The 26,221-nt window shown below is 43.7% G+C and overlaps 1 protein-coding gene across 1 annotated transcript in view; it reads right to left on the minus strand.

Moving 5' to 3' along the window:
* Positions 1-26,221, minus strand: part of CHN2 (chimerin 2) — a 290,985-nt gene that overhangs the window by 99,901 nt on the left and 164,863 nt on the right. Inside the window, exons 4-6 of the mRNA XM_004456592.4 lie at positions 12,573-12,604; positions 8,547-8,660; positions 6,686-6,971 (exon numbers count right to left, since the gene is read on the minus strand). Of these exons, the coding sequence (XP_004456649.1) occupies positions 6,686-6,971; positions 8,547-8,660; positions 12,573-12,604 (432 nt within the window). The remainder of the gene's footprint in view (positions 1-6,685; positions 6,972-8,546; positions 8,661-12,572; positions 12,605-26,221) is intronic.

Consider the following 26,221-nt stretch of genomic DNA (forward strand, 5'->3'; position numbering starts at 1 on the left):
TAAAGTGATTCATCCAATCACTGAACAAATGTACACTTCATTGAACCCTTGATGTGCTTGGCTTTAGCGTTAGTGAGTAAACAGAGGTGCAACCTTAGCTTCAAACAGATCAGTGCCTGGGGAGGGGAAAGGCACCCCAGGTTCCCAAATTCTGGCGTGCACTAGAATCACCTGGAGGATTTCTTGAACCAGAGATTACCAGGCAACATTCCCAGAGTTTCTGGCTTAGTAGGTCTGGGGGGAACATGGGGAGAGGGTAGGCAAGAGTTTGCATTTGTAAAAAGCTCCCAGGCGAGGCTGCAGCTGCTGCTCCCTGAGCACCATGCTTTGAGAACCACTGATCTAAACCTCAGCCTCAGGACTAAAGAGAAGCCCCTGGTTTGGACTCCACAGGGTGATCAAGAATCCATGCATCATGGGACAGGAAGGCATTTCAGGCAGTGACTGCAGTGTGAGGAGAGGCAAGGGGGTGTGAAAACACATGGACTATTTGGGAAGTGGTTTTCAGGTGGGGAGGCCGGCTGTGGACCCACCTCCAGCCAGAAAGGGAAGCCAGCAGCAGAAGAGGTGCTGGGAAAAGTGCGAGCCAGCCTGTACCAGGCTTGCTTCTGTCCCTCCTCGAGTGCCTCTCCCATCTCTTGGCCCACCTTCTTCTCCAGCCATCACTGTGGCCTCGATATCCCCCGGCAGCCCCCCAGCACCCGTCCTCAGCGTGGCTCCTGTCTGCCTGGGAGGTCCACGGGCACGCTCCAGCTCTGGGCGTGCACAGCCTGGAGGGGTGAGGGTCTCAGTGCATGAGCAGCCCTGGCCAGTGGGACACAAGAGGTGATGGATAAATATCGCCCCCTTCAGTTCATCTCAGGAATGGGTCTACACAGGTCCTGCTCACTAACCAGCTCGATAATGCGAGCCTCGCCCCGCTGCCCTGCCCGCTTCTCTGCTTTGCTCTCCCCGACCTCTCCCTCCCGCTCCCTGGGATGCCTTTCCAAGGCAAACCATCTGCACCGGGCCCTTAGCTCAGGCTTTCCGGGGCAGCCAGGCTGACACAGGCTGCAGACAAAGCACACCAGAACTCTTCCAGGGTTAACAAAAGGAAAAAACACTCTGATGAGAAAAAATGTCCCCAATGGGGGCGTCAGGCATTGGGTACTAGCTAGAGACTGAGAAAAGAGCCAGTCACGAGGGACTCAAGCCACTAAGGAGGCTTCCCCCGCTGGGTCTTCTCGGGCTGGACGGCCATTCTTTGGCAGTGCCCTTCCCTCCTGTTCAAGGACGTGCAGGCAGAGCTGTCTGCACAGAGGCCCATCCATTCACACTGTGGAGACAGCAAAGTGTACAACGAAAGGCTCACCCTTGATGTAGAGACTGGTAGCTGGAAAGGAGGAAAATAACCATTCCACACACACACACACACACACGCAAGCGGTGACGACTCCTCTCTGAAACAGTCCGTGTGGACAGGAGGACGTCCCAAAGACGCCCATAGCCTTGTACGACAGAGAGAACTCTCCCTGGTGGCTCGCTCCTCTGAGCGCCCACTCCCTAACTGGGTCGACAGGGAAAGGAGACACCAAAGGGGCTTCGTTGCTCAGAATAGGAGGTAAGAAGGTGCCAGGGGAGCAGGGCAGGGCTCTGGGGCTGGGGCATTGCCAGCGAGCAAGCGGCAGCCGCCCCACTTCCCTGGAGGTGTTGCCTGCCCCGCACTGGAATTACCAGCTGTAGCCCCCAACCTTTAGTGAAAGGCTGCGAAGTGCAGACGTTTTGTTAAAGGTATCACGAGGAAAGGAAAGGAAAAAAGGTGACACGAGCGTGGGGAAGTGGGCGAGTGAGAAGAAATGGGGCAAAGCAGTGGGGTTCCAGCGCAGCCCACTCAAGAGGAATGTGAGCTTCTTCCATCCCCAGGGGGCGCTAGAGAGCGGGAAGGGGGCAGGGGGTGGCGATGAGGGGGTAAGGGGGTGATGGGGTCTGCGGGGGTGGGCAAGGGCACTAGGAAACATGCTGCTGGTATGCAGAAGGAACGACACCCGAAGTCAGAGAACTCTGGGGACTTTTTTATGTCACTTAGACACTGTAAGTCAAGTCCTGGTGAGAGATCTATCCAAAGAGTGTCAGGAACGGCTCCTGTACTGAAACAGGGTGTGGCAGCTCTTACACATACGAGTGTTTGGAGCTGCGGTATGTGTGTGATATACATGGAGTACTGAAAATGGTTACTCGGGGTTGCTTTAAAATATGGGAATTTAAGATATATTGCATTCTTTTGTTCCCATCTAATACTTTGAGTAAGATAAATCATATCGCACAGTTCAAAATTCAGAGAGTATAAAATAGTAGTAGTAAAGAATTAAGACTCCTTCTCACACTTACTCTGATCCCCAGTTCTCCTCCCCACAGACAACCAGCAATACTAGTTCTTGTATCTTTCAAGGGATATTTTACGATTTTGTAAGCAAAATGCATGTAAAGTCTTTTTACTTCTATTTTACACAAATTACACCATATGGTACATGTAATATTGCAAGTTATGTTTTTCATTTAATAATGCCAGAGATCTTCCCATATCAACCTGTATAATATTCCATTTCTGTTCTGTGTTTGCATGATATTCCTCTGCAGGAAAAATTCATTTAAGCAATCAGGGCATTTAGGTTGTTTTCTGACTTTTGCTATTATAAAAAATAGTGAAATGAAAAAATCCCTAAAATATAATACATTCCCTTTTTTTAGATTTATTTATTTATTTATTTATTTCCCCTTCCCCCCTCCCAGTTGTCTGCTCTCTGTGTCCATTCGCTGTGTGTTCTTCTGTGTCCACTTGCATTCTTGTCAGTGGCACCACGAATCTGTATCTCTTTTTCTTGTGTCATCTTGCCGCATCAGCTCTCCGTGTATGCGGCACCACTCCTGGGCAGGCTGCACTTTTTTCGTGTGGGGTGGCTCTCCTCATGGGGTACACTCCTTGCGCGTGGGGCTCCCCTACACTGGGGACACCCCTGCATGGCACGGCACTCTTTGCGTGCATCAGTACTGCACATGGGCCAGCTTATCACACAGATCAGGAGGCCCGGGGTTTGAACCCTGGACGTCCCATGTGGTAGGCGGACGCTCTATCAGTTGAGCCAAATCCGCTTCCCTATAATATATTCTTAAATGTGTTTTCACTACATCAAGAGTACAGGTGGTTTCTTCCCAGTATAATATGAATGTAATTTAATATGGTAAACCAGATTTCTGTAATAAAAATGTGTTGTTGAAAACACAGTGCATATATTTAAGTAGGGTATACTTTATAAAAAAGATTAGTTATTATAGCTAGTAGGAGCAATGTGTTTTAAAAAATAGATCATGCAGGGAAGCAGATGTGGCTCAATCAATTGGGCTCCCATCTACCATATGGGAGGCCCTGAGTTCATGTCCCAGGGCCTCCTTGTGAAGGCCAGCTGGCCCACACCTGCGGAGAGCTGACGACCCATGCCGGCAGAGAGCTGGCACAGCAAGATGACGCAATGAAAAGGGAGAAAAGCAGACAGAAGAATGGGCAGTGAATGGACACAGAGAAGAGAGAGAAAGCAAGCAGCAGGGGTGGGGGTGGTGGTAGGAATAAATAAAAAATAACAAGTCTTTTAAAAAAAAACAACTATTTATAAAAAAAAATAGATCATGCAAATATTGAGTGATTTTTAGTATCCCTTGACTTAGGTAGTCAAAACTAATGATGTTTACTTAAAGTCATAAGGAAGGTTATCTTTAAAGGGCAGAATTAGCACCAGCCACTAAGCAGATTTAAAAAACTTGGATTCCTAACTCTGATCTTTTCAATAAAACGGAGATGATGATTCTTGCCTTATCTGTACCTGGCAGTTATGATGATAAGTTGGAAATTCTTTCACATATGTGAAGTTCCTTTATGAATTATCAAGGTTTGTACCAATTTTAAACACTTGTTATTCTTGTTTAGCTTACAGTGCCATTTCTGAAGGTCAGTAATAATCTATGGAGTAAATTCTGAAATAAATTTCATAAAAGCAATTATATTGGGCATGACCATTTTAATTAAATGCACTCAGTGGAGGCCCTTATATAGCATAGTGTTTTTTAAACCAATTAAATGAAGAATCAGAAAGGAATCAGATTGCTATTGGCTAAGCTATCACAACTTTAAAAAAAAAAAAACTATCTTCACCTCCCCACCTCATCTACAGGTATAAAATGAAGTTCACTCCTAACAGCTTTGGCAAGAGCTAAATCTGGAAGCCATTCAAGCCTGACGGGGTAGGTAATATCTTTTTGCCAATTAACACTGTTAATATTCTTTTATTCAAAGGCAATGAGTCTCTCTAGATTCATCTGAAAATGATCAATAAAACAAATGGGCAAGGAAAGTTTAAGCCCTCTGGAAAATGGAATGCTGATTTGTCTGGAGTTGAAAAATATTAGGATAGCTACTCATATCACCCATTAAAACCTCCAAGATGCACCAGCACGGACACTGGTGGGTGCCCCTGGCGATTCCGAGTGGTCCACTCTAGTTTACGCTACTTCTTTTCTAGTCACTACTACCATGGCAACAGTCCACTGACCTGTCCTTAAGCAAATGAAAATCCGTGGCAAGACCGAGACTTGTAGTAATTCCACTCGTCAATACCCGCTAGGAGGAAATGGATGGATTTGTAACAAGTTACTTAAAAAGCCTACTAACAAAAGGAGTACCCCAGCAAGTGACCAGACCCCGCCTTCAGAGCACCCCCTGGGAAAGCCAAGCCCCACATCACTGGTGCCCAAGAGCATCCGCCCACAACACCTGTCCATCAAACCCTGCACCGCGTTTGGACTTCTGCCTTAGATATTTTGTCTATTCACCTATTTCCAAAAAGACAAAACTGTATTGGGTAGTTCATGCAAAGTGATTATTAATCTGATTATTGATTTCCTCCAAAATTTAATTTTAATAAATAAATAATCTTCAGGAAAGAACATATTCTGTGGCACAAGTTTACTTATAGAAATATCATCCAGATGGGTATATCTGCTTCTAATGTCTAAACTTCTCTCTGGGGAAGGACAAAGGTTTAGAAATATCAATTCCAATACCCAGGATCTTAACTCTCATCCCCAACCCAGAAGAGACACTTTTCACTCACCACTTTTCTTTGAAATGTTCTATTGCGTAGATGGTAGCTCGTAACAGATTGCATTTTTGGTAGCAGTACTCTCTGATTTGGAGATATAAATACTGTTTCAGAGATTTGTTTTATAATTCATCTTCTGTTTTGTCATGGCTGGGAAGGTCAGCTTCCAGATTTTCTATTCTAAATTACTTTTCAACAGATTTTGCAAATAGACCAGGAATGGCTTTCATCTGGATCTGAACAAACTTGTCAAGCCCCCTCCCTCTTTTGTCACAATGTAAACAGTCAGAAATCCCACGGTTTCCCAAATCAATTATGTGAAAAAGAATAAACAGGTGCTTTGGAGATGCTGGCGTTATAAAAAGAAAATGGTGAATTATTTTTTCATGAGCCAGCTGCTCAACTGATGTGATTCCGGAGAAGGTTCTCCTAGGTGCTCAAGCTCGATTAGCAAATCAGTTAAGATCATCTCCCTTGCCAGCACAACCACATGGCCACCCTGCCATCCCCCCATTTCAGAGCTTTCCCATGGATCCCCATTACCAAAGTCCATAAATCAGTTGACCTGAGGTTCCTTTCCTTTTCCATTAAGGGTGGAAAACAGGTTGGCGATGGTGTTTGGGGTTTCATTAATGATTGCAACCACAAGAAGGAGCAGGGCTTTGCTCTGCCCTGCTTATTTGTATCTGTCCCAGTCCTTTCTGCTTTAGAAGCTGGGCTCAGCACAGGCTCACTGGGGACCAAATGGCGTGGCTGGCTGTCATTTTCTTTCACTGGAAAACTGACAGGACCAGGCAAAGCAGATGGTTCCTTAAGGGGCACATCCAAAAAAAATCTGCTAGCAAATTGTGGTGGCATCTTTCAAATAAAACAAAACAAAACAAGAAACCCCAGCAACTTACTGGAGAGGAAAATCAGTTCTGCCTCGCCACATCCTGCAAGGACCCATCCATCTCACAGACTCACCCACTTGGGAACTTTCTAGTCCTGTGCAAGGCATAACAACCCTTCATCTGGGGGCTAAGGCAACCTGTCTTCCTGAGCCTCCTGGAGATACTCATTACCACCACTTATGCTCCCTTACTTGTCAGGGAAATCTGCTATCTAGGTAAGATCCTCATTCAAAAGCCATGCTGTGGCACTGTGCAGGCTCACCTGGGCCAAAAAGAAGCAAATAGAAAGACCAACTGTTTGCCTGTTGGATGGAACTATAGATGGAACCAGTAACACCTAATGGCAATTAGCACACAAAATACTAGGAGTTCCGCCCGCCCCAAACTCCAAATAAAACCTTAAAGATCATGATAATTTTTGTGGAAATCTTGGCCCTTACTGTCTGAGTTTGGGCAAATCTTTTAACATTTTTGGGTCTCAGTTTCCTCATCTATAAAAAGAGGAAGTTGAATTGGAAGATTTCTAAGGTCCGTTTTGGCACTAAAATTCTAGTCTTCTTTGAATGGGTACTTCTCCTCCAACATATCACAGACATAATTAATCACAGTTATTCAGCATGGGCTAAAACAAGGAAGCCTGTTTCCATCCTACAAAGGGCTTACCTTCTCAACTGCTGTGTGTTCTTCATTTGCAACGCTTGGTTTTCTTGACTCATTTTTAGACTTGCTCAATCTTCTCGACACTTTTTCTCTGAGCAAGGTGGCATAACCAATGTGTTCATAAATGGGGTTTGTTGTCATTTTTGAAATGTATTCAGAAGCTTTTGTTTCTATGTACAGTGTTATCAAGCCATCTGTTACCAAGTCGTGGATGGATTCAAACCTCTTCTCTCCTACGAAATGTTTCCCATCGTAGAAGAGCCTGTAGTTTAAGGTCTGGTTTCCAAACCTACCCACGAGAGAATGAGAGATTGCAAGAGTGTTAGAACTAATAACAGTTAATGGCAATGAAAACAATATGCCTAACATTTTCTGAGCATATACCATATGCCAGGCTCTAGGCCATGCGGTTCACATGGTTTTATTTTATTATTTTATATTTTCATTTACCTATCATAGAAACTCTTTGCAATGGGTATAATTATTATCCCTGTTTTAAGGCTGAGGAAACTGAGGTTTGAAGAGATGGGGGTACTTGCTTGCACTTATATTCCTGGAAAGAGGCAAAGGTGGGATTTGAACCCGGGCAGTCCTTTGGGGTCATATGATTCTAGAAACCACAAAGGCCATTGGATCATTCTCATTCTCATTTATAAAATGAGAATAGACAGAAGGGTAATGCCTGATTTATAAACATCTTACTTATAAAATTCCTTAAAGGGAACTAGCCAAACCCTCTGCCCCTCTTCTGTACTTGGCAATTACCCCTGCAAGGGATGCTACTGCCCCGATGTCCTTTATTGTTATATCTTTGACAATCACCCGCAGAGCACCTCACTCCTCTACCCCAGTTGGTGCAGCCGCAGGGGGCACGTGAGGAGCTGCGCAAAGCTCCCAGCCCAAGCCCCCACTGCCAGAGTCCCAGCAACCTGACCGATAGGTCCTTCCCTTGAGGTGCTGGCTCTCTTCCCTCGCCCCGTGGTCCTGTATCTCGCAGCCCCTGTATGCCTCCCCTGTGGCACTGCTAGCTCCTTTTGCTGGGTTCTGGGAAGAGAGAAAACCCTTTGCATACTAGAGCACTTGATAGCTCTTGAAGTACTTTCTCATAATTATATCATTTAAGGTAGGCTTAGATATCCCCAGTTGCAACTTGGAAAGTATCTTTCCACCGTCATGACATCGAAACAGTGCACCGAAGACACCTCTCGTGGGCTGTCCTGCGAAGTGTTTCCATTTATATCATCCTGTCCGTGGAGAAACGTCTTCCTGATTCCAAAGAATTCGCAGATGAATTTTTGGAAGACAAAAAATTGGATATCTTGCCCAAACTTTACAAGATTTCCGCAAGGATCAAATGAAATATCATATTTGAACTAGGTTAGGGAAGTAGAGTAAATGCCGTGCCTTTCTGGTGCTGTGATATTCTACACTTGGGATTATCCCATGGTAAAGTTTCAGGAGAACCCTGCTTTGACTGCAGGCTTGGAGCCTTGGGATTGCCATTCGTAGTTCTGTGGGTCAAAGCGACCCGAGAGACCCTCACAAACTGCACATCCTTCCAGGCACGCACACGTAGCGTGAGGTGATTAACTTCAGTAGGGTAGCTGGGAACCACTGAGCCAGAGGTGTGTCTCCCCAGTTGGCTCTGCATTCCAGGCAGAAGCAGCTACAGGAACACTAACTTCCAAGATAATTCTCTAGTTTACTTTGTGTCATAAACAGAGTCTCCGTATCCACACGGGCAGACAACCTCTGTGGCCGAGGAAACGAATTCTGAGCTGCTGCTGGTGCTTCGTAAACCAAGCGAAAAGAACAATCAAGTCAAGCCACTTGTAACGCAAAGCCTGGACGAAAGCAAGCTCACCTTAGCGCTAACGTGTAGCATCCTGGCTGCCGCTGGCTCTCCCTCAGAATGTACGCCCCCTCCACGCCCCCGAGCAGCTCGTCCGCCTGCTCCCGGGAGATGATCCCGTGAAACCTGAGGGCAGAGAAGCCTTTTGTTGCTCTGAACAGATCACATGCAAAGTGTGGACCAAAAAGCACGGCAGGGCCCCTCGGAGTCTGCAGTGCCCCTTGGAGTCTGCAGTGCACCCGCAGGGTGGAGGGGGACTGACACTGCAGCCCTTGACCATGGACTTGGAGCTGCGTCTCGGCATGCGCCCAAGCATGCTGCGGGGTAAATATCCAAACAGGCAAGAAAAAGGAAGGTGGCCTGCCTGGACGACCTGGCTTTCTGCTATTGTCTTTGCTCTCAAGCTGAAGATTAAAGCTGAAACTAAAAGACAGGTATTTCTCCTTTTTTAACCACGGGGAATAACAAAATAGCAATGACCAATTTAGCCCCCGCTTGAGCACAGGGAACTCCGCATTATCCAGATGGCAAATCGGCACGTATTGATTATTAACCTGCTTACTGAAGGGGCAGGGTGTTTTCATTTTGAGAGGCTCACTCTCTGGGAAGAACAGCGAGCTGTCATCAAACCTCCTTCCACTCCTGTACATTTTAGGAGTAACAGCTTAGGGGTCTATTTGAAAAATGTGCCCATTGTTCTTCTTTGAAGATAAAGTTTAGTTTCTTTCCCTTCAATTTAAAAAGAATATACGTGCCTGCAGACCACTCGGTGTGTCCTGGGGGGTGGGGGGCTCCGCCAGCGACCGTTTTGCTACAGAGGCAGATGCCTGGAGAGGGGCTCCTGGGGGGGAGGGCTGAGGTGGGAGTCGGGGGTAGGGAACCTGCCCGCTTTCCCTGCTGCCTTTAAACAAAGACAGATGCTCCACCTGAGGGTGGAGATTTGATCAACCAGCGTCAGAGAGGAAGGCAGGGGAGCTGAGTGGGAGCAGGGCCAGGCCAAGGAAGCGCAGGCTCCCGGGGAGAGGAACTACCCCTCCTTTCCCGGATTATCCGCTCAGTCTACAGAACTTCGGGAATAAGTTAGAGAAGAAATTTTCTGGACGGAGAATGAAAGGGGGAAGGGGCCAGGGAAGTTATTAGACCAAATATATATATATTCCCCCCCCCCCCAGAAATGCAAAGATTAAAGTTAGAGGAGTGTAGCAGGACACTACTTTGTAAAAATATACCTACCACAATATTTATTTACAATTCCCTGAAGAGGTCGCTCTCTTTTTTTTTTTTTTTTTGAGGAGGTACCGAGGATTTGAACCCAGGACCTCGAACACAGGAAGCAGGTGCTCAACCACTGCGCTACACCCGCTCCCACTATCTCTTAAAAAGTACACCTCGACAGGTGAAGCTTTCGTCTTAGGGGAGAAAGGCTGGAAAAAGCTGTGGATTTGGGCTCCACCATCAACTCTTCAAAGTCTAAGGTGGTGCTAGCTTAGGAGAAAGGAATTTTCTGCCTTCTCCAATCTTGGTTTTAAACTCTGAGAGCTGGAATCTAGTGGTCGTGGAGCAGTGCTTTTCTGGGGTGAGGATGAATGTGCCCTGAAATTAGAGCAACTCTCCCGCCCAAAAGGAGGCCGGCGTCCTCCAGTTGCTAAGGGCGGGAGATCTGGAGGGCTTTTGCCAGCACCGGGACCCCGGGACCGTGTGGGTCTCAGGGGGCCTCCCGCAGCCTGCGTGGGGATGGAGCTGGTGGGTCAGTCTGCAGTGCTCGCGGGGCAACGGCGTGCGGGGCTGTGCTCCGAGCGTGGCCCCTGGACCCCATGGCCCTGTCGAGGAGCCTCCCGTGTGGCACGAGGCTGGGGCAGGAGAGGCCTGGACAGAGAGACCGAGGCCCGCGCGTGGCTCAGAGGGCCTCTGACGCTTTCCACACCCAAGTCAGCAAGGACAAAGGCTGTTGCCAGAGGAGGTCTGGGGCTGGGGTGCACTGGGACCACCTGCCTGCAGGGGCTGGCCCTGGCGGAGCTGAGGCTGGGTGAGAGGGCTGCGCAGCTGCAGCCAGGGGCACAGGAGCTGATGTCCCCCCCTCAGGCTGGAAAAAGAGGAGGAGGCAGTGGGCCTGGAAGGGGCTACATTGTAACACCCTAGAATTGGCAAGTTTAGTGAGCAACACCAGCAGAGAGAGAGTGCCAAGAGCTGAGTTAAATTTCATTGCAAAAAAGAAGAAAACGGCAATATTTTTGCACCTGCAGGGCCAGACTGGAGACCAGCAGCTCCTTTATGCATGGTTTTAAAAAGTGGAATATCTATGGTGTACGTGTCTTATGAAACCTTAAAAAGAAAGCATGCATAGACAAAAGATCAGAAGGAAACAACGAAGGGAAAAGTTAACTGTGATTCTCTTTCATAGTGGAACTACAGGTGTTTTCTCCCTTCAATTTCCCTATATTTTCTAATTTTCCCAAATCAGTGTATATATGTCTGTTAACTTTTAAAAAATACATATGCAGTGGTAAATTCAAAAATTTAAAGTTGAAAGGCACAAAATAAATAACACTTAAACAGTAGAGAAATGAAAATTCTTTCTCCCTAAAGGTAATCATTGTCAACAGATTCTTACTATTCCTTTTAGAAAAAAACAATATGTGTATGTATTTCCTGAATATAGCATGTATTACTTTTTGAATGGGATAAAAATACCCTTCATATTAAAAAAAAAAAAAGTTAAAAGGGAAAAACAGAATGCGAAGGTTTTAAGCTAATTTGCCCTAATATAAAATGTTCCTTTTTTGTAGTAAAGAAGATGTTTCTGTGGTCTTCTCTGACTATATATTTTACATGAACTGGGAATTGGAGGAAGAGAACTGGGTTATTCAATAAAACCTAAAGCAAAAAAGAAAATGCATAATAAATAAAATTCCTTTTGGAATTAATGTACATGAATGTTCCATTTGAGAAGTATATAATAAGTTTTCATGTTCTCTATTTTATTGATTGTGCCATCTGTAAGCTAAATGCAAATTCGTATATTTAGGGGAAAAAGTCATTGTACAATGAAGGTTAGATGTTGGAGATGCGGAGCTGGAATGAGACAAGAGGACAAGGGTTCCAGGGCAGGTAGTGGAGGCTGTTGCTGAACTCCTGAGGCCAGGCAAGGAAAAGTGAAGAAATGCCCCCTAGCAGTTAGGAAAGAGCCACTGGACTGGGACAAATAAGAGGGCCACTGATCAAAAAGTTAAAACTATGACAGAGAATAGAGGAAGAAGGTTTGGGTGGGATTGGCCAGAAGAGTTTGGGAGGTGAGCTTGAAAGGGACTTTTTCTCCTAAGGTCTCTAAGTGGGACTAGGAAAAGAGCCCTCCAGGCATTTACTCTCTGCCTCTGGATTGTTCATCCCATTTTCTGTTTTCTGTGAGCTCTTCCACATGCCACAGCCCTAAACTGTGAATTATTTTTATGGCAATACATTTCTGCTTTGCAGCAGGTTTCTGAGAAAGTAAAACAAAACTAGCATTGAACTTAAGAGGAAAATGGGGAGAAATAATAATTACGGTATTAAGGCAATTTGGCTAATAAATCCAAGTCAAAGGAAATCTTCCTTTTGTTTTTAGGGAACTACATGGATATGCAACAGCTTTCCTGCATTTACTGAGGTACACGGAAGTCATTAATTCGGCAACAGTTTGCAATCTTTGGTACCCCAAATGTTTATATTGTATTTAGGTAGAAAGTAAAATAAAATAAAATATTACCCAAAAATGCTGCCTTACATTTCAAATACTTTCCTAGCACTGAGTAGCTGCTTTTGTTGAGGGAACTGTAGCAGGAGACATTTTCCCTCCTACATTAAGGGAGAAACCAAGCAACTGAGTATTATAAAGAAAATTCAATATAAAGGAGTCTGATTGCATTTATTCTTATTAAACTCTTGCACAATGGACATTTGATGAAGACCATATATTAGGAAATTTTTAATATTTAATATTTAAATGACATATGAAGTGACTACTGATTAAATTATTAAAACAAAGAATAGCATAATACATACTCTCTTCCATAATATTTTGGTCTGTTTTCCACCTATATTAAAAAGAAGAAAAATATTAATAATGCATTCGAATTCAAATCAGCTAGATAAAAATGCTATTCAAATAAATAGAGCGAGAGTCCTGCTAGTAATTTTATTACATCTTTTATTCCCCAAATCAGAGATCCATGAGCTAGAATTAACTCACACATTCTGCTCTCTTGAGGGGGAATGATCTAGAATTGCCACATCTCTCATTCCCCACCCACCCCAATCTCCCAATAAAATAAATTTTCATAGGAAACCAAGTGACGATAAGATTAAGGAATTTATAAAGGATTCATTCTGAAGGAGAAAACAAGTATTTCTAGCATGAATAAAATATAAACATTTATTGCAATTTTCATCTAATTGTTGCACCTTGTATTGCAAATAAATATGAGTAGTGCACCTGGATTAAAAATTAAAACCAGTTTAATTTGGTCATTTTTCAAATAAAAGTAATATTTTAATATTCTTATGTTTTCAACAAATGGTCGAAGGGTTGAACTTCATTTGACACTAGAGGTACAGGATAGAGGGGGACAGGATTTATGACAAATAAAAATCACAGATATTTTAGAAACGGCTTTTCCAACACTGCTTCAGTGGGGTTATCACATGAGATTACGATCATATTTTGTAATTTACTTTCGTAAAAAAATTTATTTGCTTATGTTGATGGTGTTGGGCTTGGTGAAAAATGAGCGGAATTCTCATGGTTAGCTATGTCCTAGTCAAACTCCAGGGACGGTCAAAATAAAGCAGGGCTGCATTACATACGCCGTTTCATTAATGGTTACAAGTCAGCCAGCAAGTTTCTGTTTATTTACTAGAGCAGAACATGAGCCTGGCAACTACTTTGTCATCTGCGGCTACAGTCACGTGGGCGGTTTTCTTAGCAGGGCCCACAGGTAGGCACGGTGGTGGGAGTTCCAGGCCCTGGGCAGGCTCCTGGCCTACTTCAGCCCCCAGGGGATGCTGGGAATCTGAGAGGGCGGTGGGAGGGCGCTGCGGACTCGGGGGAGAGGTGCAGAGGGGCAGGGTGGGCTCTGAGGACCACACAATCTTGCCTGGGACAGGCCCAGCTGGAATAAAACCAGTCATCTAGACACTTAGAAAGATGTGTTCACTCTTCTGTGCATTTTACGCCTGAAAAGCGCTGAACCGAGAAGGGGAATTCATAACTCTTAATCTTCAAGGGCTGAGGCCTGCTTGGGTCGTTTGTGAAAGATCTAAATAATATTGGCAGAAGCACAAAGGCTGTAAAAAGGCACCTTGTTAGCTGATTTCCTCTCTATAAACGATGCATGCTAGTCTTCCACATGCCGGTAAGTTTTTAACACGAATTGAACATTTTGTCATTTATATATTCTATTGGCTCTCGAACACTTTTCTTATTTTGATGACATTGTAGATATGTGAATGCCAACACCAACATGCCATAGAAGAAATTTAAAAATAGAAAAGCCAATGGAAGTAGACAACATATAATGGGCGGGGGATTTCTCCATTCTCTGAGATCTGAAGCAGTTCCCTGGAAGGACAATCATACTCCACCTTTCTGCCTGAGCATAACACAAATTTGCAAAATCTGGGTGTAACCCCAGTCCCGTTCCCTTCCTCTATCCTCTTATCTCGCCCCTAGAGAAAGAGTAATTAATTGAACTTCCTGGACTGACAGCATCAGAGACAGAGCCCACCGCTAACACCTAGCATGGGACTAAGTATTTAATAAATATGGAATTTAATTGCCCCTTAACAAGACAACAAATTGCTTTTCATTCCTCAATCCATCATCAAAATGTGCGATGGGTGCTTATCATGACCAGGGCTCTGCGAGCCGTCCTTTGATGTTCAAGAATAGTGACCTCGCAGGTGCAGCAGAGTTCGCAAAGTATGGGGCGCTCGGTGGCGTCCTGCGCTTGCCGCAGGAGGGAGACGCTTAAAGAGCAATCTAGCAAAGACCCCGAGTAGGGGAGTTACTATTTATGGTGCCTTGAGGGACACCCAATGAGATCCGCCAGAGGAGAGTTTGATCTAACCCAGGGACAAATCTTCCAGATGCAGAAGCCACTGGACAATGAAAGCAAGAGCACTAGTTGTGGGTATAGATTATACATGCGGCAGGGCCCTGGAAAAGCACCCTGATATCGCCTGGGGTATATACAAAAATATTCGTTGTTTATTGGAAACCCAAATTTAACCAGGTGTCCTGCTTTTGTTTCTTTCCCCCTAAATCTGGTGCCCCTAACTGGGGGGGAAAGGAAGGATGAAAGAGAGAGGGGGCGAAGACTAAGGCTGTGGGCAGCCACGCCATCCCTGCTCCGCTGGCGGGGGCTGTTCTGATGGCAGCAGTCTCACATCCAGTCTTACTTCTCTTTGCTACCTCTGTATCTCCTTAAAAACACACAGCTGTCCTTGTTAATATTAAAGAGAAAAGATAAGGACTGAAATTTTTAAAAAAATTAAACCAAACCCCTCCTTTTCCTAAACGTTTTGCTTACAGGAGTCTAAACTCAGCCCCCATCTCTACACATCACTAAGTTTTAAAAGAGCTGAGAGTTTAATTTTCATTTTTTTAAGTTAAACGACCCTTGAAAAAACTTAGGCAATGGATAATTCTGGATCTTCAGCCAGCATCAGGGCTCCTGGGGACAAGGGACCCACCTAGAGAGACGGGTAACCTCTATGATGGGACCCGGAAGTGCCTTCATGAACACGCGCTCCCCAGGGGCGATCCTTGCCAGTTCCTCATGGGATCAGACCTACCTTGGAAATGTGGATTTGGCTTATTAAAGAAGCTGTAGCACTGAATTTCAGTTTCAGATTGCATGAGACTCTCTGCAGTGACACCCATGAATGTGCAAGAGAGGACAGCTGATTAATAAAAAGGAAGGTATTCTCACTGGGAATTATGTTGGTTAAAATCAGGCACCATGATTCAAAAATGATGGAATGACATAGAGGATCACGTGGCTTCAAGAAGGGACTGAAGATGTAACATATCCCTGCCACCGTATCATCCTGGGACGACAGCTGGCGTGGGACCCTCTGATACTGAAGCCTTAGATATCGACCTCACTCAGAAAGGAACATCTGTCTTCACTGAGGGAAAGCACCAAGTAGGAGATCACCGAGGGAGTGAACGTGTGAAATGGGTCCTCCCAGGGCACAGAGTGTGACCACGCAGAACGGGTGATTGACTGTTAAAGATGCAACTGAACATTTTATTTTAAATAAGCATCTTCTATATGAGAACAGTGCCCTGAGGTAGGCAATAAATGACATTGATGCCCTTGCTGACAGGAACATTTTTGGAATTCCTCTTTTGGAACTGCCTTAAGGCGATTCTCTTGAATCTTTTCTCTTGAATCCTCTTATAGTTGCTTTTCTCAAAGTGTGGTCTGGGATCTTTTAAAACAGGAATTTCAGGATGCTTGTTAAAGATTGTTGATTCCTGATCCCCATCTTGGACCAAATGACCCACATCACAAGTGATGAAAGAATGTCATCAAAATATGACTGCTAACTATATGGCTTACATTTGGTACATTTTCCCCAAAAACCACCCTATTATTAATACCATATATTAGTATTATGTATTTGTTATAGTTCATGAGAGAATGCTCTCATATTTGTACTGTTAACCACAAGCCCCTAGATTTTTAAGCACCCTAAAGTTTCAGAATCACTGGTAGATTTGCTCTTTGAGAATGGATTTGAGAGTGTATGCTATTTCAGCAGACAGTCAAGAGTTACTCAGAGCCAAGTCCAGCAAATGGGGTGAATGATCAAACTAGAGAATAGATTTGAAACAAAAATGAAGCATGATTATAAGGTCATCAGATTTTCAGTGTGACTTGTTCCAAAGTTATTTTAAAAGAGACATTCTCAACATGCTCTGAGCAATGGGAACTTGGCGGAAATAAAAGAACAGCTTTCTGACTGATTGGAAAGAGACAACCTCATGTAATACATGTGTTAAAGTAAATTCTATTTCATGACTTTATAATCTCATCTCAAACATAATTAAATTGCCGGCACTGCGACGACCTCACCTATTGAAGATGATTTCAATCCTGTCTGGTCCTGTGCTCCCACGAATGCAAAGCTAACGCAAATGCAATGCAAATGCAAATGTTACGGCTGCCAGCCTAGCGGCCCCGTCACCCCCATATTCATCCTACGCTCCAATCAAGTCAAATGACTTGCAGTTCCACAGGAGTGCCCCTTCTCTAATATGCCCATCATTTTTCTCATGTTCTTTTTTAAAAGACCCTGAACTCTCTTCCAGTAAGAGCCCGATCATGGGATGGTTGAGAGGGCAGGCTCTGGACTCAAACTTTAAGGCCAGGTTTGGCTGTTTCTGAGCTGCGAGATCTTAAGCAAGCCACTAATCTCCCTGACCCTCAGTTTCTTCATCTTTAAAGTGGGGATGATAATAAAAGTCCATCCCTCATCCCGATATTGTAATAATTAAACACATCAATCCATGCAGTGTGCTTGCAGCAGTGCCTGGCCCACAAAAGGATCAATGACCATTAGCTGTTACTGTGATCCTGTAGGCTCGTGGAGCCTTTTACTTATCTCTGTTAGAAAACTTACCCTAACACTGTAGTTGAAATGTTTAATTTGCCAATTTCTTCCCTAACTACTCTGTGAGTTTTCAGAAGCAGCTGTTTGCCTTCGTCTTAACTGTAGTCCTGTGATCTTGCCCAATGTCTGGTAAAAGCAGGCACCCCTTATCTAGATCAAATCCATTCCTGAAAATGTGTTAAGCAGCAAATTTTCAAATAGCAAGTGCCCATATTCAATTATTTAAAATGGAAGCAACGAAAATTCATTCTTTGCGCCTCCAAAAATATCATTTCCCCAAATATTACTACAATGTTCTTAACTAACTATACAGCAACCTAATAGGAATTTCTGCATAATAGAAAACATTTAAAACACCAATTACCTGATTGTTACACATTTAATGGAGTAATTAATTAGTAGGTTTGTTTGTGTGTGGTCCACAGCTGAAGAGAACAGTAATTCCATTATTCTTCTACACTGAACTAGGATAAAAATAAATAATGAAATAGCATTGCTAAAGATTTGAAAGTGACTGGCTAAATTGGACCTGAGTTGGCAGTGCCTTCAGCTCCCTGGCATAAAGAAATAGCTAAGGGCTAAACGTTCAGGGAAAAGGTGGGGATAATTATATAACTATAACGTGTAATATGACTAAACACGGGGCAGCCTCAGGAGAACACTGAGTTGTGAGAGAAGTCCGCCCACACCTTCTAGTGCCCTGTGACTCAAAGCGTGATCCCAGGACAGGTAGCACCTTGGAGCCTGTTAGAAATGCATCATCTGCGGTTTAATAAGATCCCCAGGGGATTTGTAAGCGCGTTCCAGGTTGAGAAGTACCGCCGCACACATGAAAACTTGTTATGGCGGGTTTTTAAGCGGGATAGTAATTTTGGCTAAAACTTTCTATAACTGTTTATAGCCCATATTTGGATGGTGAGCATGCTGTCAGCAAAGGGCATCAAATGTTTGCAGAATGAGGAAAAGAAAATGGATTCAGAGCCTCGCTCGTCAATTCCTTACTATGTGACCTGAGTAGGTCCTGAACATCTTTACAGCTCATTTTCCTCAACTTCCAACGAAACTGGAGTTATAGAAAAATGTCCTACTTAATAAGGATGTTTCATAATGCATTTGAAAAACTGGGGGGCTTGAACGCTTAAGTGAGCACTCATAGAGAGCCTACCCAGTAAGTGTCAGGAGCTGTCCTCAGGTTTCACATGGGTTGTTACCTCATTTTAGCCTCCAAACAACCCTCTCGTGAGTACTGTTATTTTACAGGCTTTAAATACCTAGCGGGAGGCCACAGAGCTAGGAAGTGGCCGATCCTGGACCTGAGACCCACGCTTAGGACCCAGCACACACGCTCAACCGCTGTGGCCCGCTGTCTGTCCAGTGGATTCCCACAGATGTGGGCACCTTCCCTCGCTGCCAAAGTGCTGCAGTTTGGCTAAATATTAGAGGGTCTGAATTTCCCCGAAGTTTCCTTTGCTGGGATTGAACAATTAAAAATGTCTTCAGACATGGCCATTTGGAGACGAAATTACCAAAGTTCAGAACCAGGGATTTAAAACTAAGGGTAGTCTAGGGAAGTTGTCGAGGAAAGCCCCTTCAGCTCCCAGTAACCCTTTTAACGTAGTCCATTCTGCAAAACACAGTCTTCTAAAAAATTATTTCTAAATGTCAGATTCAGCTATTCGTAAATATTGCAGTTGCCTCTACTTGGGAACTTTGGATATTTAAAGAAAAAAAAAACCTATAAATACGATTATATACATGAATCATTCAAACAAAAAAAGCCTTTTCTCTTGCTACTCTGTGATGATCTCTTCAACTCATGCAACTACTAAATGAGAATGGATAATAACATCAGCACCACTGATGCCCAGGGTTGAGGTGTTTAATTCTCTTCCATATTGGAATTGATCAATTTTAAACTTGGTGATGCTTCTTTTCATTGGTTCCTGATAAGCAGCTAATGACAAGTTTGGATGTTAAAATGAAATCTTTAGGCTGACTTAATCCTTTGCCAAAGCATATTCATTTTCTCCCAGAGGACAAATACATATTTCCTGGTTTGAAATTATCTTGCCTTTTGCAGCTAAGGACTACAAAAAAGACTGGTTTAGAAAAAAATGGAGGAAACGTGGCCTGACCCGGGTCTCTTTGGAACGAATGGAATTGTGATAGTGAGTTGACATTTGAGAATTTAGGGTGAATTTTCCTAGAGGTAGTGATGTTTTGGGTCTCTCAGATATTTCCTTGTGATTCAGAATGATATGTTTTCTCAAGCTACACGGTTTCTTTTTCAATTTATTCTTCTAATTTTAAGGAAGAGTCCTCAGCCTTTTGCAAAGCTTGAAAAAACAGTAGGTGACAGCTGCCTAGTGTGAGGCAGGAAGCATAATCCTTAAATGAGTTTGCTTTATAGTCAGATTATCATTGCCTAGATAAACACAAGTTCTTTTATGTTTCACACAAAGAGAGTTAAAGAATATTTTGAGTCCTCTGTAAACAAGGTTTCCAATTATTGAAAAAAGAGAAAGCTTTTACAATCCCTCAGCAGCTGGTATATGTTAAGTTTTTACCTAATAGAAATAATTTACAAACACAAATTAGCAACAACCCCTTACACAGAGCACCTAAGACTGCTAGATATTTGGATACAGATCAAGTGAGGGAGAAAAAGCTTTTTGTGGGGGATTTTGTATCAGTGATATCGGGGCAATTTCATATGGAAAAAGTAAATATAGGTAATTCCTTTCTAATTAGAAATTATGGATCTATATTGAAAGGGGAAGAAAGAAAATGCAAGTACTGATATTTGCACCCATGTAATGACTGCGGATAGTACAGGATGAAAATGGAGCAAACTTAAAAATTCCATTTCTTTTCATCCAGAATCTAAAGCCTTTTTTTCCCATGGCATTACTTTTAAGGCTTCCAGAACTCTGAGGAGGTACTGATGAGCTGAATTCCTTCATGTCTTACGCAGAATGTATTATAAAAATCTTCTGATCAGGCAGTCTGTAATGAACCTCCTTAAAAGGTTTCCAACAGGCCCAGGGAAGCTCTGTGAGTAGACACTGTAATACCTGAGCCTAAACATTTTGTCAACTTAGAGGACACACACAAGCACATCAGGCGGGGGCTGCTCGGGACCACAGCAACTACATTCATTTGGTTGGCTTTCTGCCTTAAATTTTTTTTAGGGATTACGTGTTAAAAACCAGTTGATAATATTAGGACAAACAATAAGTAACTAGGGCACTTCTTTAGACCAATGGTTCTCAACTGGGAAGGGGGCGATTTTGCCCCCTCCCTGCCCCTTGGGGCCCTGTGGCAATGTCCGGAGAGTTCGGAGGGTCAGGATTGGGACAGGTGCTCCTGGCATCAGGTGGATGGGGGCTGGGATGCCACTCACAGCCTTCAGGGCACAGGCCAGCTCGACCACAGACACTGGGCCAGCCCAAAATGTCAACAGGGCTGAAATGGAAAAACTCTGCTTTAAACTAAGACAAATTCGTACTCTATGCTATCTGCAAGGAAAATTAAATTTTTTAAAAACCCGAATGCAAACAAATAACATACACCTTAAGTACATTAGGTAAAATGGAGTAAAAGGAAGATCAGCGCTAATATCTGTTTTTAATAATGCTGTTAATAGTTTCAAAATGTAGCTTTTATGACAAGACAGTACTTGTCTTTTCTAAGAACCACCCCCCCTTGGGAAAAAATTAAGCAATCGAAACTATATAAAAATTAAGTTATGCATACTTTTGAACTTATGTTTACTTAAACAGAAGTTGCTGCTATGGGACTCTGCACCTCACAGCATGTGGCTTGGAAACTTTCTCCTAAGCACTGGGTTGGAAGCAGAACTTCCACCCGTCGCAGCTCCCAGAAGGCACAAAGAACCCCAGGAAGCTGGCAGAAGCATTGTCTGAATAGGTGTCAATGTCAGACCTCAGTGGGGTTCTGATTTCTTAGGTTCCATTATGTAACAGCTACACAAAATAAGTATCACAAAAGAAGAGGGCAAATAGCCTCGATTACTCATATTTGGACTGGAAAAGACACGGAAAGACAGCTACACCACGACACACACTCATCCAGGCCTGGAGCCTTCAGCTCTTCTGTCCCTAGTTCTGGGCTTCTCCTGGTTCGGCCCTACTGACAGTGACACAGACCCACTAAGAAGCCAAGGCGAGCAGAGGAGAGGCCCACACTTTAACGAACGCCTGCAGGCTGTGTGCTTGATTTTCCCAACAAGCAAGGCTGGCAGCAATGGTCATTCCCATGCTACGGGTGAGGAGTGGGAAGCTGGCACACAGTTGCTGGTGGAGACGAAATCCTAACCAAGGGCTGACTGATGCCAAAGGACCGAGGTGAAAGGGAACTGTTCAAGGGACAAGAGAGATGACGCACTTAAGGAAAACACCGATGTGGCTGTAACAGATGGGTTCTCGGGCTGGGACAGGCTGACTGCTCCAGGCTGACTGTGCTCACCACATCTGACTGCTCACCCTCCCTCACTCCTCATCTGGAAATGGTATCATCCAGGGCATCATCCAGCCAGGGCCCAAGCTAGAAATCCAGGCACCCCACATCTTCCCTCTCTCCAACCCACTTGCAATCTATCACGAAGTCCCGTCCAGTGTCTGTAATTCCTTAATTACTCCTGAAATTGTCCCTTTCTCTCCATCTCCACTTGATGTCTATTCACCTGGACCCTTGAAATAGTTTTTTTTTTTTACTGGCCTCCCTGCCTGAAGTTTGTCACCCTCCAAACTGCCTGTCACACTGAAGTCCAAAAATGCAAATATCATGTTGTTCTCTCCCCTCAAAACTTTCCACTCGCTCCCCATTGCCACCTGGTCAAGCCTGAACAACTTAGGGGCTATCCCAGACCACCCTATTTAAAAGTTGCACCTCTTCCTCTTGGCACATCCCACCTCTGTTCTCTTTTTTCCATGACATTTATCATCTTCTGAGATACTATATATTTTACAGCTGTGCTGTTCTTTTGCCAGTCTCTTCCATTCCAGTATAAGCTCCATAGGAGAAGGGATTTCTGTGTTTTGCTTGGTGCTGTATCTCCAAGGTCTAGAGTACTACTGGCACATAGTAGATGCTCAATAAATACTTTTTACTGCATTAATAAATGAATGGCATACAGTATTTTCCTGGCATGGCCCTTGCTTATGCGTCAGAATATTTCCTGAATTGCACACATAGCTGCGCCCCACCATGTCCTTTATATTCATAATATATAGCTCCTTATGGTTTTGGAAACACCCTGGTCATTCATTCATACTTTTATGCCATTTGTTGGCCAAGTTCCTCTGTGTGGAATCCTTAACAGTTGAACTCCAATTCCTCTACCACTTCCTCTAGCAAAATCCCACTGATCTTAAAAATAAGAGCTAAAATGCTACTGGCTTAGGGACATCTTCCCTGGCTGCTGCAAGCAGGTCTGAATATTGTTTCCTATCTCCCTTCTGAGCTTCATAAAAATTTGGGTTAGGGCCATGAACTTAATGAGATTTTGATGTTGGCTTTTTTCACTTCTGAATTTGAGCTCCTTGAGGGCAGGGCTCCTGCCTTTTCATCTGTTTCCCCAGTGCCTCTCAGGGTATCTTGCTTAGGACACATCTCCAATTCCACCAGGTAAGATGGGCCCGCTTAATGCCCCTACACTCCCTTTCTTGGGCTCAATGGAATTTCAAAAGGTGCCTCCTTGGAAAGGTCGGCAGTGTTGGCAGCTCATGTCCTGATGATTTAAGCCAGCAAAACCTGCCCCCTCCCAGTTTTCTGAATCTCCAAAGAGCGAAGACTGAAGACCACAGGGGCCAATCATGGCTTGAAGTCTTAGTGATTCTGTGACTCAAGGCCCCACACAGCTCAACAAGGGGAGAACACGGGGACCAACTTCAGCAATTCAGATGCTCTGTTGCTGGAACTTTCAATCTGAGCAGAAACCATTAAGAGAAACGGTTGGAGCTGATTCATGTGCATGGCAAAGCCCAATCATCTTCATCACCACCACTACCATCGTCATCGCCAATAGCTATTGAGAACTTACTCTGTCCCAGGCATTGTTCCAAGTACTTTTCTTACATATAGTAACTCATTTGATCCTCACAACTACCCAAGATTTGGTTTGTCCTTTGGTATAGTATAGATTTACTATACTAATTTCCAAAGGACAAACAGAGGCACAGAGAGACAGTGTAAAAGCAGGTGGTACTACCTGGGAGCTCTGGCTCCTAAATAAATACCCTCTCCACAGTCCAGAGGTATACCAATCCTGCTCCCTGGATCTCGAGATGCCCTACTTCACATCCTTCCCAAAGCTCTTTATTCAGCTTTTCTTTCCATTCAGGGAAATTCTTCATATCCTTCCAATCACTTCCCCAAACTGCCATACTTTTTCTCGGTTAAATTTAGTCAGAATAGGTTTCTGTTACTCACAACAGAACTTGAAGTGATAGTCCCATGAAATCAGAATCCCCGGAGCTGGAGCCAGGCTGTCTGTAAGGTTTATCAAGCTCCATTGGTGACTCTGACACATACCTAGGACTGGGAGCCAGGCTTTGGGCAGTAGTTCCAAAACAGTGAAATAACAAACATATTCCTAGAAGCTGGGGACCTCTAAATGAATTTTGATTCACTCTCACAATAGGTTTCTAGGAATATCCAAAAACTCACTGTGGGTGGCACTTGCCTCTCCAGCTGGCCACAGTCATCTTCCCCAGAGCTCATTTTAGCCCAGTCTTCCTTGTTATGTCTTCCCTGGCACTCAGATTCCTGAGCTTTCCTTGTTGGCTCTAAATTCCCACCTTAGGCCCTCTTTGTCTGGACAACCCAATTAGGCAACCTGCTCTCTGGCACTGACCTGGCACTCCCTTGACCAGCTCTCTGGACTCACCCTTTGGCATCCGGAAGCCACAGTTCCAGGTGAAATGGACTCTACCCTTCCAGTAAACCAGGACCTATGGAAGCTACGCTGGCAAGGTTAGCTGGCTGGCCTCCAACTTTCCACCCATCTGAACTCCCTATAGATAGGAACCTTCTTTAAAAAAAAAAAATCCTGTGAAGGATGATCAAAATCTAGGATTTAATCATGGTCAGAAATTTCAGCTTAATATCTAAGCTCATATTCAAAGCTTCTCCCCCTTCCTTTGGTGTTCAGTGCATATAAACACCTGAGAACGTTCTCTATAGAACAAGGCTTCAGGCACCATCTCTTGCCACGTGATCACTAAAAAATCCTTATTCTTTTAATACTTTTCCAGTCGTAATTCATCTTCATTATTCTCCTTGGAACGCTCTTTAAATTCTCCACATACCTCTTAAGCTCAAAGAGCTTGTCGTACCCAATAGAATCGAAACAAATCACGGGAGAACTAATGATGCTGTTAAATTTCTAGACAGGGGGAAGGATTGGGTGAGTATATTCATTTAATTCCCTATTCTTGTTAGTAAATTCCTTCCTTCAAAGCTTAATGGTATATGGGTTAAGTGGTACTAAAATGTACTTCGAAAAAAGCAAAGCATGCCCATCATTCTCATTCTTCTCCCTAGAAGTTGGTTTTTCTCCCTCCCACCTCCTAGAAATGTAATATTAAGTGTTCAAACTGATGGATAAAGTCAATCTACTTAAAGAAAGGAGGACAGAACTTGGAAGATGGTAAACACTAAAGACCAAAACTTCTGTCTGATGCAGTGTTTCCCAACCTTTTTTGCATTGTCTAACCCCATGGAGCATTTTTTGGTATTTTTTCCCTAACCTCCCACCCAAAGAAATTTTAATACCACAGATATACTCTGTATCTGTTTATGTTTTGTATGTATATCTGTGCTTTATATATAAAAAGACCAACATTTTTTTTCATGCCCCTACCCTCAAGAACCTATTTTTATCCATTTGGGGGTGAAATTGACCAAAAACGTCATAGTCTAGTGAGATTTTCATGGCATTCAAAACACTGTTACATATATTCTGCCATCAGGAAGGTGGACTGTGCATCTTTACCTCCTCCTTATAGAAGAGAAAGCTACAGTTCACAGTCATAACTCAGCTACCTTGTCCATGGTCCCAGCCATGGCTAGCAGCAGATTCGGGTTGAAACCCAGTTCCTGACTCCAAGTCTAGTACTCATTTTTCTATATTGTAACAATGCTATAAAATCAGGAAGCCTGTTCCCTACTTTTAAAAAATCCCCAATTTAGCATTCCTGAAATAGTCACCTCCCCCAAAATATTCCCATCATGGTGGTAAATAAAAGAGGAAAAGTGCCTTACTAATGTTTGTCTTTACTTTCAACTGTTCTTCTTCTGACCAATTGTCTACTCCACATTAAAAATTCTTGAGCAGGCCTGTTGCTGCCCCCAGCAACTCTGACACTGAAAGACCCTTCTGCCTTTCAGGGCTGGGCACCCAAGAGGATATTTTCATTCCCTGGGCCTAAGTAAACCCTGCTGTTTTTCCTCTTGCACAAACAAGCTTCATTTTCCATTCTTGACATTTACGATGAAAATTTTCATACATAAGAAGGTTGAAAGAATTTTACAGTGAGCAGCCATATGCATAGCACCTAAATTCTACAGCTAACATTTTTACTCTACTTGTTTATGGCACACCTATTTACCTATCCCTCTAGCCATCCATCAATCTAGCTTTTTTGGGGTGTATTTCAAGACATAGCGCTTTTCTCACCCAAATGTTTCAGCATGCAAATTATTAATTAAAATTTAAAAACAGTCTCTTAATAGGAAGGTAACACCCGTTTTATTCTGGAAGTTAAAGAAAGCAAGTTCAGTTTACTTGTTCAGATGTTGTTACCAAATAAGCAGATTCCACTTTTCATGTCTTGCCAATGGAGCGCTATGCCCCCTCTTTCAGGAGGCTACCACTTTTTGATGAGGAGAGAGTGACTATGAGAAAGCAGGTGCAAGAAGTCCTGCTTCACGAAGGTGCCTTGGCCTCGCTCATCAATTTACATTTGTTAACGATGAAGACCAAACGGTTTCTTAAAAGTGGCTTGGGA

Source organism: Dasypus novemcinctus, chromosome 5, assembly GCF_030445035.2.
Source record: "Dasypus novemcinctus isolate mDasNov1 chromosome 5, mDasNov1.1.hap2, whole genome shotgun sequence".
Lineage (NCBI taxonomy): Eukaryota > Metazoa > Chordata > Mammalia > Cingulata > Dasypodidae > Dasypus > Dasypus novemcinctus.